This window comes from Nuphar pumila, chromosome 2 (genome assembly GCF_984573655.1).
Source record: "Nuphar pumila chromosome 2, dmNupPumi1.hap1.1, whole genome shotgun sequence".
Lineage (NCBI taxonomy): Eukaryota > Viridiplantae > Streptophyta > Magnoliopsida > Nymphaeales > Nymphaeaceae > Nuphar > Nuphar pumila.
Genome location: NC_143250.1, coordinates 20,935,958 through 20,951,920, shown reverse-complemented (window position 1 = coordinate 20,951,920; position 15,963 = coordinate 20,935,958). Strand labels below are relative to the sequence as shown.

At 38.5% G+C, this 15,963-nt stretch overlaps 1 protein-coding gene across 1 annotated transcript; it reads right to left on the bottom strand.

Annotated features, from left to right (window-relative positions):
• Positions 1-228: 228 nt before the first annotated feature.
• LOC149844986 (AT-hook motif nuclear-localized protein 20-like) lies at positions 229-9,690 on the bottom strand. Its single transcript, XM_089986708.1, has 4 exons — positions 9,661-9,690; positions 7,927-8,858; positions 7,347-7,407; positions 229-411 (listed from the first exon to the last, which is right to left on the bottom strand). Exons 1-4 carry the CDS (start codon positions 9,688-9,690, stop codon positions 229-231), a joined length of 1,206 nt encoding a protein of 401 aa, XP_089842834.1.
• Between the last annotated feature and the right edge of the window lie 6,273 nt (positions 9,691-15,963).

Sequence of the window (15,963 nt, the reverse complement as noted above, 5' to 3'; positions counted from 1 at the left end):
AGTTGTTCATGAGTTATCTTGGCATTTTTTCGTTAAGTTTCAGCATGTATGATTGCAAAAGTGCTGGAACTCTGTATTCCATATAGTATTTTGGCAGGTATGAAAAATACAGAATGCTATCCTTCATAATGATGACATGTTCCCCAAAGAGAATTATGCATGTTATTTGAAGTGCGTATGCGGATCAGATGATGTGTTTAGAAAGACCTCCGAAAATGTTTTCAATCATCAAACTTTTTGTGCTAGAAGGCCCAGCGTGTGTCCCTTTGGTGCAACCGGTTGGACAACTAGAAACTGCTGGAAATCTAATGCAGCAAAGACCAGCAATCTAACATCACCAAAGCTGGAGATCGCATACCAGAAAGTAATCTGTTGTCCAACAGGTTGCACCAAAGGGACACGCTGGGCCGTCTAGCACAAAATGTTTGATGGTTGAGAACATTTTCGGAAGTCCTTCCAAATACATCATCTGATCCGCACACGCACTCCAAATAACATGGAGAATTCTCTCTTTGGGAAACATGTCATCATCATGAAAGGATAGCATTCTGTATTTTTCATACCTGTCAAAAAACTTTATGAAATACAGAGTTCCAGCACTTTTGCAATCACACATGCTGAAACTTAATTAACGAAAAAATGCCAAGATAACTCTTGAACTGAGGTACGAGGCACCCTCCTCTTTCCAAATTTACTGCATATAACACGCCATATTGATTGCATCACAGATCTAAGAGAAAAATAGGTGATTGTGGTCCTCTCCTGCCTTACAACATAACACACATCTATTTGAGAAAGACATCCCAAATCTAGCTCTTTATAATTGTCTTTGTTTTTTTTAAGCTAGGTTAAGAGAAACCCCACCAATGGCATATTGGTAGGCCTTGGGTTGGTAAAACCTTTGAGGTCCACTTTGGGAGTATACCCATCTTCAACCTTGGCAAAGGACACCTTAGTGGGTTTTAAATTTGTAACGTTCTATCAACTTTATGATGTTCACGAGACACCCCTACCAAATGAGAGAAGCCCGTGTGGGCTTATAGATCTTTTTGAGACAAACATTTTCAGTATATCTTCATATAATTTTTTCTATTTATTTCAAGAGTCTATATGATTCTTTGGCTCTTTTTCCTATTTGTGGCTTTAAGAAGATTGAATACCTTGGAAGAGGCAACGTAAACTGAGATGGAAAGAAGTAGAAACGTTAAAATGTCCATTCTAAGCAGTCGCTTAATGTGTTATATGGCTTTTAAGAGTCTGATTTAGATACATATTGGGGGGGGGGGGGGGGGGTTGGTATTGCTTGCCTCATAATCAGTGTATTTACTATATTTATTTATTGAAAAAATTCCCTCTGCCCTTTACAAGTATGAATGGTTATGTTGGTGATAATGGCATTTACTATTATTATTATTGTTTTTGGTGGTCTTCCTGCTGCTGCCCCAGTATTCCAATGATGAATAGAGGAGTAGCTGTCGTCATAAGAGGCCAAAATCATCCATCCCTTTGCTAGTTTTGTATGGGAGCTTGCTTTAGTGGAATATGCACTCAGGCCAAGGAACCTTGGCATCATACTTTTCTCACTCTTCACGGCCTCTATATATGCTTTAGAATCTATCAAAAGTGCCAATTATGTCAATCAAAGATAAACACTAGGGACCTAAAGAAGCATTAGAGTAATGTAACATATAGGTGACTCGTTAATGTGATGTAAGATTATGGATATTTTAATGTTAAAGTGGTAATAATTGCACCCAAGGGGTCCGTCCACATTGGGCCATTACCAATGGTGGGTTATTTTACTGGTTAAATATTAGGGTTAAGAAGCTTAGTCCATGTGGCTTCACGTGAAGTTGGGCCTTTATGCTGTTTTTCCTCATTCCCAGGCACTACTAAAATTTTTATTTATTATCTCAAGGAGAAGTAACTTTTGTTTTTTTTTTTTTTTTGACTTTTAGCTAATGACTAGCTTTCCCCATTTGATTTATCAGAACTAATCTATGCCTATCCAGATCCAATATTGGTAACATGGTCGTAACAACACTTGGTCGGTTCCAGTCATCCCCTATATCATCCCCCTTCCCCATAACCCTCTTAAATTGTATAATGCAGGTTGTTTTGATCAAATCTGACCCTTTAGATGGATTCAGCACAATCGATTTAATAAGAATCGACCCTTGGATGGTATTCCTTTCACAAAAAATATGACGTTTTAAATCACAAAATTTTGTGTTTTATCAATCATTAATTTTTAAGTAGCCAAAAAATCCTGAACACAAGTCAGATTTCAGCCATTTAAATATTGATCTTCACTAAATGAATGATTTAGATCACATCTTTATAGTCCAATTTGATCAAAACAACTAAGCTCAATGAGGGGTATGAAGATAGGAATGACTTTTGTGCCGGGATGAGTGAAACCAATGCATTTGTTGCCACCACCATTGCATGCTTTTGTTTTGTTTTTTGTTTTTTTCTCTTTTGTTGATAACTAGAAAAAACCACCTCGCTCACTTGTGAGTAGGGATGGCAGTGGACCGGGGCGGGGGCAAGGGACAAGATCTCCACCCCCGCCCCATTTCAAAATCCGAACCACAATCCCCGCCTCCATCCCCACACGGGAATGGATTTTAACCTCCACCCCCACCTCCATCCCCGTTTCATGTCCTCTATCCCCGGTCCAAATGTGAGTGAGGCGAGGCGGGGCCCGTTTCACCTTTGTCTATAGTCATCCTTTGAAGGATTGGGGACTGGGCGGGGTGGGGATTGAGACAGGGATGGGGCAGGGCGGGGGAAAGCGTAAGTCCATCCCTGCACGAGGATAGATTTTAACCTTCATCCCCGCCTCCATCTCCGTTTCATGCCCTTCATCCCCGGTCCAAACGGGGTGAGGCTGGGTGGGGCCCCGTTATCTCCCGGTCCACTGCCATCCCTACTTGTGAGCTTATTGGTGTAAAAAACTCAGTTTTTTTTCTTGCCTACCAAGGATTGCATAGACCCAAGGGGTTTGGCGTAGTGGGATGGGACCTAGACCGTTTGACGGGCAGTCTAGGTTCAAATTCTATGGGTGTCATCCCCTGCAGAAGCCGAAGCTTGGCGACTCTATGCTGTTGAGGGATAAGCCCTCAGAGTTTTATGCCAACATGGACAGCGACCATAAGTATGGCAGGCTGAGCCAGCACGGCTAGGTCTCTGCGCCTGGGCAAAGGGCACACAAGGCTTCAAACTCATGATGCTCTTTCAACCTGGTGACCTTCACGAGTCAGCCCTACTGGATGAATGAAGCCTTTATGGGTGCATGTTTTGGAAGCAAATCAGGTCATGCTGAAAATGAGCGTTTTTGCTCATGCTGACATCGTGGCCATCCGATTTGCATTTTAAAAAGCTCAAAAGTCAACAAAACCACGTGGCATTCATCCAAAATGCAAACAGACGGCCACGATGTCCGCATGAGCAAAAACGCTCATTTTCAGCATGACCTGATCTGCTTCCGCATGTTTTTGGTTTTATGGTGGTCACAATGGCATTAAAAAAAATTGGTTGGTTTTAGGCTTTTAATTGCCTAACAAGCCCGGAATGCTAAAGACAGTCAGGTTAATTTGAAACCATCCTTGTCTAATGATGCAAGGCCAGATCAGGTCATATTGTATAAACATGCTTTGTCGGCTATAATGAATCGAGTCGGTTCATCTCACTTGATAATAGAGACCTGCGTAGGCCCCACATTCAGAGTTTCCAAGTGAGATGCACGATTCTCAAGTGAGGTTTGTGGTGGGGATTGAATATAACAAATGATCCTCATTCAAAAAAATATAACCAATGATCCGTTATATACAATATGTTATGATCTTCACCCATCAGTGGCCATCGTCAGACAGCAGCTAACTTAATTAAGCACAACAGGTTGCTTGTGGAAGAATTGTAAGCTCCAGCATTTTACTTGATTCGAGAATCCTGTAATCACCCAGGATTCTATCTTGCTGAGGTGTTCTTTTTTTTTTATATAAGAAAATCATGCTAAAGCATATTATATGAATCCAATACCAAGTGCTTTAAGATAAAATATGATGAAAAAATAATATTCATACGTCATTTCATATTTTCTTCCCAAACACCCTACCAAGAAGAGTGATGCTCTTGTTGACGTGCCATTAGTTCTCATGGAATAATAAAAGATGGCCACTCAACTATACGCACGCTACAAGAGAGTCTGTTTTTTTTTTCTTTTCAAAACAGGCATAATATTAACAATAATCGTTCAAGAAATTACTCTCAGGTTACTTGCAAAAAAAACTTTTTCGCAGCAAACACATACGAACCCTGCACACATGCATGTCAGAGAGAGAGAGAGAGAGAGAGAGAGAGAGAGAGAGAGAGAGAGAGAGAGAGAGCTCGCAATTGCAGACCACAGGGCAACATAAAAATCACTTCCAAATAGCAGAAAGATGATCGGCATAATATTTGGATGCTTTTTTTCTTAATTCACATTTATCTTTTCTTGTTTGAAAGTGAATTCCCATATATCAATATCGGCAGAAGAGATTTATTGATCTTTTTTTTTTCTTTCTGGAACATAGATACTTCGAGATCGAAATAACTAGTACTACCACGTTCTCTGACAACAATAGATAAGCAAAATAACAATGTATTGTGATCTTTTTTTTCTTTCTGGAACATAGATACTTGGAGGTCGAAATAACTAGAACTACCACGTTCTCTAATGACAATGTATTGTCACCGTACGGATGAAACAAAGAATACTCTCTCTCAATAATGACATAATTGGATGCTTATTCACCTTTTTTTTTTATATTTGCATATAAACTAGACCTAATCCAATGCCATAAGTAGGTCCCGCAGCTCATGAATTTAATTTTTTTGTGAATCTCTCTCTACACACACACATTTATAACTGTCTGAATTGATTATCCATAACTTATCAATCACAACCACATACATGTGTGTGTCTTCGTTTGTACTGTGTGTGGTGATTGGTAAGAAGTTATGGATAATCAAATCACGACAGTTATATGCAATGTAGAGGAAATGAGCGCAACAGAAAAAGCTGATCAGTAACTTCTACATTTATCAATGGAGCCTTTGTGCTAGTTACGTTATTGACCAGCTAACATTCTTTGAGACAATGCCAGTAAGAAGGCTGAAGGTTTCTCGATTTAAATTAAATAGTTAAAAGATTATATATGTTCACTACATTGTATACTCTACTAAGAATGTCTGCTTCGTGGAACTGGAGGTGTCATCCCAGAGTCGTGAATTGGAAGTTTATAATTAAATAAAATCAGTAGGAATTATTCAAGGACGCCCTTTCCTCATCTTTTGTAGAGCATGGAGTGGATAAAAACAAATTTAACAAAACTATGGAAATCAACCTTCAATTCCACCAAGCAAAAATGCAGTGTAAAGTCTAGAATGTAAATAACTCGAGGATGTGATAGCTTTTCATAAGGTTTCAAAAGTAATAGAAAACAATTAATTTGCACCAAGGTAATTTTCATATTAGTCATGCTTTTTAGAAGCCAATTTCGTATAAAGCTATATATAAATCCTCAAATTTATCAAGTTTATGTTGCTCTTTTTATTTATTTTTATTCAATGTAAAGAAACCAACATTATGGTTTGGATGCCCCCCCTGCCCACTGGGATGGTTTCCTATTTGGCTTTGGACTTGTGGCAAAGGATGCTCACCCAGGTATCGAAGTCTCGGCCTAGGCCTCCTCCAACTTGAAGGCCTTAAGCTGACTCACCTATCTAGGTGTGCAAATCCCTTATAGGCACGAGTTTATTAATGTTGAAAAGTTATCTATGCATTTTAGTAAGAGAACTGAACATATTAGACCCCATTTCTCGTTCTGCCCCATTCTGTCATATAGGTTTTAAGTGTTTTATGATAGATCTGAAACATTAGATGTGTTTAACATGATCGATTTAGTGGTAATCGACTCTTGGATCATGTTTTTTCAATGAAAAAACATGATTTTATGAGCCGGGAAAAACTGGTACCTTCATAGCCATTGATTTTGGATCACAGGAAAAACTTGTATACAGGTCAGATTTGGGCGATCCAAAAGCTGTTTCCCACTAAACAAAACCTATAGATCACATTTAATGTGAGAAAAAACCCATTACTCTTTTAGTAAAATTAGCTTAATAATAATTCAACAAAGTTCACTAAAAAAATCAACAAAATGCTTCAAACTGAATATGTTTTCCAGTAATTTATAAAAAAAATAATTTTCAGTAAGTATGGAAGAGGTGTAAAAAAAGAATTCCTGCAGCACATATAAGTTACAACTTCCACCCACAAGGAGACAGAGCATTTTTCTTAGGGTAATAAGGGACATGGCAAAAACTTGGTTTCTACATATGTAATATAATAATGCATAAGAGAAAACTTAGAAGTTGATTCCAAACAAATGACCAATGATACTATAGTTCATAAGCATTAGGCGTATACAATGCATAGTTGTACTGTGAACCATTTTAAACAAAAAAATAAAGATTTCTATTGCAGTTTTGGAAATTACGCTCTTTTATAGATATTTTATGGCATCAAGGCTAAAATAACACTTACACAGGTATCAAAACAACCTTAAAGTTAAACATCAAACTTTCTCCCTAGGAGTATGAACAAAATGTTCAAGTTCAAGGTTGAGGAGACAAGTTGTTTCTTTGCGTGATCTCCAACATAATCACTACCAAACAAATTCAGCTACGTCAAACTTCCTTCAGAATCCAAATTTAAAGCTTCAGGTTTAGGAAGCAAGAGGGTCAACTCATTCCAAAATTTCTTACATTATAACTGGTGAAGAAATTAGTTACTTCATCCAACAAAGCTAATTCAGAAATGATTCTTCCCATTGTTTTGGATCCCCAATGAATTCATTAGTCAAACTGTGAGATCTGATTTCTATCAATTCTAGGTTTTCTCCAATAGTTTGCTGCATGCTGAGCTCCCAACTTACATGCCTACCATCTCTTCATATGCATGTGCTTATGCATATACGAGAGAACAAGGGATTGCAAGAAAATATGCAATATTTAAGTAAAGCACCCCAACATCCAACATTTTACACTGACTTGTACCCTGGTATGTATATATAAATGGGCACAACCAGGAGTCCCTTAAAAAAATGACACAAGAATAGACCATATTCTAAATTTTTTTTAATGTTGCCACGCTAGAAATGTATAATTTACTATATCTATTTTACTTGATTATCAGAAGTATGAATTTAACATACACAAACCCAAGAAAATGGAAACCTAAGCAATAGAAAACCGAAACACCAGGAAGCCCTAACCGGTTCCCAACAAAAGAAACTCACTCTAGCACCAACACCCATGCCAAAATCACCATCCACAACAATAACCACCACCACCAAGAAACTTATTAATTAAATAACAGGAATTAACAAACACACACAATAACCAAATCACCAGAGACCTCTAAATACTTCATGGAAAACGCATCTTGAATTTGCCAAAATCAAGAAATTAAAAACCTTTAGCATTGGGTTCCTATCAATACAAGATCATCCTCCATTCATAACTTATTCCTCCATATCAAACAGCGTTTCTAGTGCACAAGTATTCTTCCATCACTAGCAACATCACTTTATATCAAATTCCACTAATGTTAATGATGATGACAACAATCATCATCATGGTCATCATGATGAAGATGATGTGGTCTTTATTGTGGGGATGTTTATGGAGATAAATTATTATTTTTGATTAATCTAGACAAAGCAACAAAATCACACACAGGTGGTAACATAACCAAATTAAGATCACCATAACATTTATATATAGATACCATATATATAAAACCAGATTAAATTAGCAGCAGAAGAAGAAAAAAGAAAGATCTAGAGAGTTCCCACTTTAGTCTTCTTCCTTTAGTACGTTGGTGGCCGAGTTGGTGCCCATCCTGCGAAAGCATCGTGCCCAAGCTGGCCGTTGCTCATCAAATTTGGTGGCAGATTGAAGATGGGGAGCGCCAAGCCCTCCCCCAAACCACCACCACCGGATCCCGGAGATGTGCCGACTCCGGATGCGGTCGCCGCCGTGCCTGGAAGCTCTCTGTCATCTTCGAGCGGCAATCTCTCATACGTAGCATTCGAAAACGTCGCAGCGACCACCATGACTGGCCCGGCAGCCACCAGCGGCCCAACAACGCTCCCACCGACTATTTGTCCCTGGCCACCGGCGAGGTAAACGGTCAGTCCGGTGGCGCCTGGTGGTGCAGGTCCGGGCAAGAAAGCGCCGGAGAGAGATAGTATCTCGAACCGGCCTTGGAGCGACACCACCGATCCCGGGGCGGCCGGCTGGCGCAGCGAGACGTTCGCCACCGTGCCATTGCCGGTCAGCACACAGACACCTCGCTGCCTCCGGCGGGCATAGACGGAGATGCAGTCTGCTATATCGCTCCCGTTTCCAACCTCCATGACGTGCGTCCGCATGGCGTTCGGGCTGTCTCTTGTGATGATGATAGGCGGCTTCGGCTTGTTCTTCGAGCCAGGTGGCCGGCCCCGAGGCCGCCGGAATCCAGCCTCTACCACCTCCTGGCCAGTATTCGGGTCGTCGTGCTCCGGGTCAGACTTGGTCTCCCTTGGGGATGACTCGGACCCGGTTGGGTTTGCCGACTGGTCATCGGCCGACGTCCCGAGAGATGGATTATCGAGATTGTTGAGGTTGGGGAAGAGCGAGTCGTCCGATCTCCGGTATGAACCGGGTGGAGAACTCGCCGGTATGGCTGTCGGGTTGAGACCCGGCAGCCCCACATGGCCGGTCCACCACCTGTTTGCCAGGCTTCTTGTTGTTGTTGCACTCTCCCACTTGAAGAAGAAGAAAGAAAAGTAACCCCAAAGGCAGCAAATGATAAGAGATATCTATCAGCAGGGACGCAAGCAGGCAAGACTCCCCTCGTGTGATGTACACGTGCCTCTCTCTCTGTGCTTCTGCTGCTGCTCCGAGATCTTAGGGAGACTCACTGTTGGTAGCCCACGAGTTCTGAAGCAGAAGGGAAAGAAGAACGAAGAGGAATCAAAACCTCTCTCTCTCTCTCTCTCTCTAGGGTTTGTCTTCTTTTTGCTACACAGGTACAGGCGTGGTTTTAGGGTAGGGTGGTTTTTGGGGATTGGTGGTATTGCAGGAAGAAATTTTCTTTAAAAAAAGAAAAGAAAGTTTAGGTTATGCTGGCTTGTGGTATCATGGGTGGTTTTTTATATTGTTTTAGAGACAAAAAGATGAATGAATTAAATTAAAAAAACAAGGTTGTGGGGTAGTGTGAGTAAGAGCAGGTGGGAGCACGTTGTTTACCACTCGAGTCCCGACACATTAACGATTGCCGAGAATTAGTGGAATGTGAAAAGAAAAAATACAGCCTCCTTTTAATTATTTTTATTGTTGTGATCATCTTTTGTTAAAAAAGTTGCTTATTCTTTCTGATGATGACTAATCTACCCTGAATGATAGGTAAAATTATATTCGACTTAGCTATCTAGATTCACTTTGGGTTTGCCTTTGCTATGCAATTCACAATGTGCTTGGTTTGAGTAGCTGGGCCCATGGACCATGGTGGTGAGGGCTCATTTATTTCTCATTTCCCTCGATTAGACACTCGCAGCTGTCCCATACCTGTGAGTTGGTGAGTTCGGTTCCACTCATCCCCTATGTCATCCCCCATCTTAATACCCCTCTTAATCTTATGCTAAAAGTTGTTTTGATCAAATCTGACCTTATAGAAGGATATGAAAAATATGATTTTCTAAATCACAAAATTTTGAGTTTTGTCAACTGTTGATTTTTGAATTGCCAAAAATTCCTGCACAAAAGTTGTATTTTGGCGATTTAAATGTCGATCTTTACTAAAGAAATGATGTAGATCACATCTATGGAGTCTGATTTAATGAAGACAAATTGCATCAATGAAGTCCTAAGGAGGGGTATCAAGATGGGGATGACATAGGGGATGAATTAATGGAACTGATTTCTGTGATCACACGGTAAAGCTTAGTTGTAATTAGTGTTTTTTTTTTTACTACATGAAGAGACCTGGCCGCACTGGTCTTAATCTTCTGCACCTGCAATCGGCCATATCGGAGGTGTCAGACTTCATAGGTGAAACCCCAAGGAGCCTCTTGCTTTGTCTTGCAGAAGAGGTCACCCGCATGGAGATTCGAACTTGGGATAAGGAGAAAGTTCCCTGGCTCACAGCATGTGAGCGACTCTTTGAAGTCTGGTTGCATTGGGTGGCCTTCCAAAGCCTATATAAGTAGTCAATTTTGATCAAGCTGAGAATGCCCAGGCTAACCTTATTTTGCTTCTAGTCCCATGTCACATTGCTGCTTGAAGGTGAACTTTGTTAATTTGGCTCGAGTCAACAATTAAACAAGTGGCATATTCCATCCTTGATTAGAATAGATTAGTGGAGATATCTAGTCAACTAGCTTCTAGCCAGACCAATAAACCTTCATTAGTTAAATATATTAGGGTTCTGAATGTCAATGCTTGAAGATGGCTAATTGATTATATCAAGTGTATGAACCGCAACAAGAAAGTTTTGAATTTTCATTTAGGAGGAACATGCAGATCATTCTTGAGATATAATGGGGAGTTTTTTGCCATACCAGCTTTTGATCTGTATAAAATAACACGAGTGCTCACCCACCGGCTTGTTCACGCGTGCTTTGCTTTCTTCCGAAGAGCTTAACCGCTCCCTAGCTTCCCCTTTTCCTTTACCAACCCAAAAGAAAAAAAAGAAATTTCTTTCTACTCTGTGAACCATAAAATTATGATCTCAACTCTTGAGATAGATAGAGAGAGAGAGAGCTTCCCTTAAAACGATAACAAACATATATCATTAACTAACATCAGCAGTTGGCAATTATAGTTAATTCTACTATTTAATATATATTAAAGAAAGCTACCTACAAAACAACAAACCATTTAATATATTAAACTACCTATAAACAACGCCACTCTCTCTCTAGAATTGCAAAGCTCTGATATTGATTATACTTTTTTAGTGTTAACGGGAGCTACCATCTTAATTAGACTCTCTCTCTCTCTCTCTCTCTCTCTCTCTCTCTCTCTCTCTCTCTCTCTATATATATATATATATATATATATATATATATATATATATACCACCACATCAAGATGTAGTGAGCAACCTACACAACTGAACGACTTAAGAATTAAACAAACAAATGTGCTGATAAGTTTATGATGTTGGTTGGGTTAAGATCTGGGACTCACTTGGACCTGTATCCGATTTTGTTCATTGGCAGATATCGATTTGTTTTTTTTCAAAAAAAAAAGTTGCAGGGAGTTTTTCAGTGAAGGGTAGTATGAAGGAGCAGGATGGATTGGATTGGATGGCAGAAAATTCTTCTGAAAATCAATTCATCATCCAATCTACAGATCGAGAGTTGCCGTCCAGACGTTGTCGCCAATGTCAAAGCCAAACTGGAAGGGAGGGGCAGAGCCCACAGTTTGCCAAACCACCTAATGAACATTCTGTACAGTTTTAACAGAGTCCTTGTGAATAGGGTGTACAGACACTCAAATTTTTTGGCTAGAAAACTAGTGTATATAGCTAAAGCGGGGGTTTGAAAAATCTGGAAAGACAAACCCCTGGATTGGCACAACCTCTGATGGAGGAGTAAATATTGTTTTGTGTAATGTCAGCTTAAGCTGCTAATCCTTTAAGGTCAACCGAACGCCAGCTTGCCTATCAAAAAAAAAAGTGAGATGGTAAGTTCATAAAGAGAGCGAGAGATGGTAAGAACTGTTAAGAATGAATATAAATTAAAAAGTTTTCTATTAAAAAAATAGATGTAAAAAAGAAAAGCATAAAAATGTGAAAATTTTCACTCACACACACATACATGTATGTGTGTCTGTGGAGAATATTTGCTATTAATGAAGTTAAGGAACTAATGAGCTAGAAATCATAGGTGCAAGTTGTATAGACAGAATCTAACCACATAGATGTGTTAAGCATGGTTTGCTTGCTAAGGATCAAGCAATAGATAGTGCTTTTTCTATGTAAAAATGTGATCTTTTGAGTTATGAAATTTTGGTACATTGTGGGTCCTTAATTTTTGGACCTCTTTAAAAACCTTATTACTTATAATAATCACATGATTCAAAACAAGTTTTATATAAAACAAACCATGTAAATCACATCTGTCACATTTGACCTACAAAAAATAGATTTTTTTTAAAAAAATAGAGGGATTTATACTAATTAGTTTTTTACCTTCATTAGTAGCCAATATTTACCCATATATATACAAAGTAATGTGCTGGCACTGCCCCTTTTCTCACCCCGTTAGGGCCTTCAACAATCATATTTTTCTCACATCTAACACCATAGATGTGATCTATAGGTTTTTTTTAGTGGGAACCGGCTTTTGAATCAATGAAATCTGACTTGCATATAGGTTTTTTGGTGATCCAAAATCAATGACTATGATTTTTTTTGCTCATAAAATCATATTTTTTTGTTGAAAAAACATAATCCAAGAATCGATTTCCACTAAATCGAGAATGCTTAACACATCTAACAGTTCAGATCTATCATAAAACACTTCAAACTATGATGCAGAACAGGGAAAAATGAGAAAAGTGGGCTTAATATGTTTAGTTCTCACATATATATATATATATATATATATATATATATATATATATATATATATATATATATATATATATATATATATATATATATATATATATATATATATATATATATATATATATATATGAAAACCCTCTCAAACCTCCCCAATGAATATTTTTTGGATTTTTTGTCAAAATTCTGACCATACGAATGTGTTCAGCATGATTGATTTACTATACATAGACACTTGGATCATGAATTTTGGATAGAAAAAATGGTATTTTGAGTCTCAAAAATTTATAAAAATTGTACGCTGTTGATTTTAGAACTTATAAAAACCCATCCATGTATCAGAATCAAATGCTTCAAGAAGTGATTCTTATAAAAATAAAAACAACAAAAATCCAATATAGGGTTTTGCATTGGAGAGGTTTTCATTTCCTCATTTTCACTCGGACCCGTTAGTACATTGTAAAAAATTAACAATCGAAAAAAAACTTGTTCATCAAATTTTAGTATTCAGATACCAGCCGTTGATTTTATTGTTTCTAAAACATACATTTGAGCATAAAAATACCTAATATAATACATATTTTTCTATTGAATGATAAATAACTGACAAAGAGACAAACACATCCATAAGTTCATATTAAGCGCAAAACACCTTTAACTATGATTTGTAGGGTCCTAATGGGAATCCTGACAAAAATGGTCCTACGGAGCAGGTTGTTATATACAGGTTTAATTTGTTTTTAATTTATAAAATGTGGTTAAGAGAAAATGTCGTGAGATTTCTCTTGAAGATTTATGGATTCAAAACCAAGACTAAACATGATTCAAATTCAAGACATAAAAATTGGATTCATGTTATAATCTTTTTTTCAAAGACAGATTTTGTGTTTCAAAGCATTTCTCTAAATTAGAACAAACTTTTGTCAGCTTTAGGGATAAGAGTTTCTTTTTTATGTCAAGGTTTTCTTGAAAAGGAGTTGTTTTAAATGGCAATTTGCCATGCACAGATCCAGATTCAAACCCTAGTGATGGACCAAGTTACCTGGATATCAGGCTTTTAGTCGGGTCAGGTCAGATTCAAATTCTCTTACTCAGTAGGGGTGTCATCAAGTCGGGTTTACTCAGACTCGACCCGAACCAAACCCTATAGGATCCAGGTATGGTGATAAATAAGAAGACCCAATTAAGACCAGGGTTCGGACCCAAAGGTCTGATTAATACATGAACCAAGGTATAGTTTGTGAATTTTTATAGCAGACCCCTCCCGACCTGAGTTCCGACTAAGACCTGCAAATTTTCAATGTAAAAATGATAAAAATTATTGTTTTACCGGGTATGACCCAGGTATGGTTCATGTAGTTCTTATCGAGTCCGGGTATGATTTCTCTTATGATGGGTCCCATTAGACTCGAGTCCGAACCTCAAAAATCAGGGCCAGGCCTGGTTCCACCTGAGTCCGAACCAAACTCGACCGGTTAATCTACAGGCTCTCTCGAGAATATATTTGTGACCGCACATTGAATTTTGGAATATTTACAAAGTTTGAATAAAATGGCATCCATTGAACGTGGCCTTGTCTTTTCATGGAGGAAAACAAGGCCCATGTCTAAGAAGACACTGCCATAATGGTGGTCATGTCCTTGGGCCTAGCATGCCTTTTTTTCTGCTCCTTTTGATACCATAAGGACAAATTGGAAAGCCCAAGTCCAAATCATCACTAGGGTTGGGAGGTGACTAGGGTTAATTAAATAGGTTTTTTTTTTTTTTACCTAACCAAACCTGGTTGAGTTGCAAAACTTGAAAGCCTCTAAGCCAATCCAACCAGCTCACTGCTTCTTAACATGTAAATGGTAGAGATCAGAACACACAAGGATGTTGAAAAACAGCATTTTGCAAGGGAAGACCATTTGGCTGGCTGTCGATATAGGGTTTGACTGAGAAGCATGAGTCATATAGTGAGGCTGTCTTCGAAACATAGCAACAAATATCGATGCTATTCTGAAAATTATATTTTAAGACCTGATATAGTCTTTAACGAGATATTAATATTTTCTTATATATATATATTATTTTATTTTATTTTCAGACATTTTGTCTATTGAAGTTTTAAAATGTCAACATGTTATTGAGAAAAACAAAAATTTTAAAATATTATGTGATTGTCCCTTGCCAAGAAAATCTGAGATCGACTGGGGCTAAGATGCACCCTACACTGCATGGGAAAACAAGGAGGATTCATTTGCATTGACATACTTTCCACAAACCCAACCATATAGGGCTTGTTTCTTTCAACAAGGGAAAGAGAAAGCCCTCTATCAGCCCACAAGGGCTCCGCTCATCTTGTAGGGGTGACTTGTGAATGTCCCCAAGCTGACGAGATGTCACAAGTTCGAAACCCACTGGTGATATCTCTTTTCGCAAGGTAAAAGCTGAGGGTACTTCCCCGTGGGCAGGGGCCTCTAGGGTTTAATTTACCAACCATAGGCCAGCTAATGTGCAGTGGGTGGTGGGAAGGTTTTCCCTTTGGATTATCCGAAAATAAAAGAAATCCCTCCAGTAGGAAAGGGCATGCAACTCCTGAAATGACCACATGTACCCTTTCTCTCCCACTTTTATGAGAAAATGGCAAGTCTCGTGGGAAAACATGGGGCCCATCACATAGCCATGTGGGCCGATTGTTTACTTCCAGTTCCAGTACATGTTTGTTTCAAATCCCGTGGGATAACGACCCTTTTTCAGTGGGAAATGATTATTCCCTGTGAAATAAATATTGGGCTGTAAGGAAGCATTTATTGCAAGCCTCACAAGAAAGCACTTTCCCATGAATGGAAGTATGAGAGAAAGTGCATGTATCCCCATGGGGGTGTTGATTGAATGTCATTGCTTTTATAGGAAAAAGAGGCTTTCACATTTAATGAACAGATCCCACTACCTCTTTCCCATGGGAAATTTGTTTCACTCCATGGGAGAAAGAGGCTAAAACAAACGCCCTTTAAGAAACACGTACTCCACATCATGCCAAAAAGGTTGGTACAAAAAATCTAAATGAAATCATGATAAGATCATGAATTTTGAAAAAATAAATGATGTTTGAAAATATCATGAATTTATCTGGATTTTCTAAATATATTGCAACGTTTAAAAAAAAAAACATAAAAACAAAAAACTTGTGAACCATGGCGCTAAGCATATAAGCCAGCCACTTGTAGAAGTAATATGTAGTAATGGATACAAAACCACATCTCTTCTGTTCATAAATCAGTGGGACAAGCAACTAATGGAGCAAATCGAGCTAC

Coding starts and splice junctions, on each gene's coding strand:
- LOC149844986 (XM_089986708.1), bottom strand. CDS start 9,690: ATGAGTGGAACCGAACTCACCAACTCACAG. Junction 7,408..7,926: donor GCACCAACTCGGCCACCAAC/GTACTAAAGGAA, acceptor TTAATTAATAAG/TTTCTTGGTGGTGGTGGTTA. Junction 412..7,346: donor GCATGGGTGTTGGTGCTAGA/GTGAGTTTCTTT, acceptor ATTTTGTGCTAG/ACGGCCCAGCGTGTCCCTTT.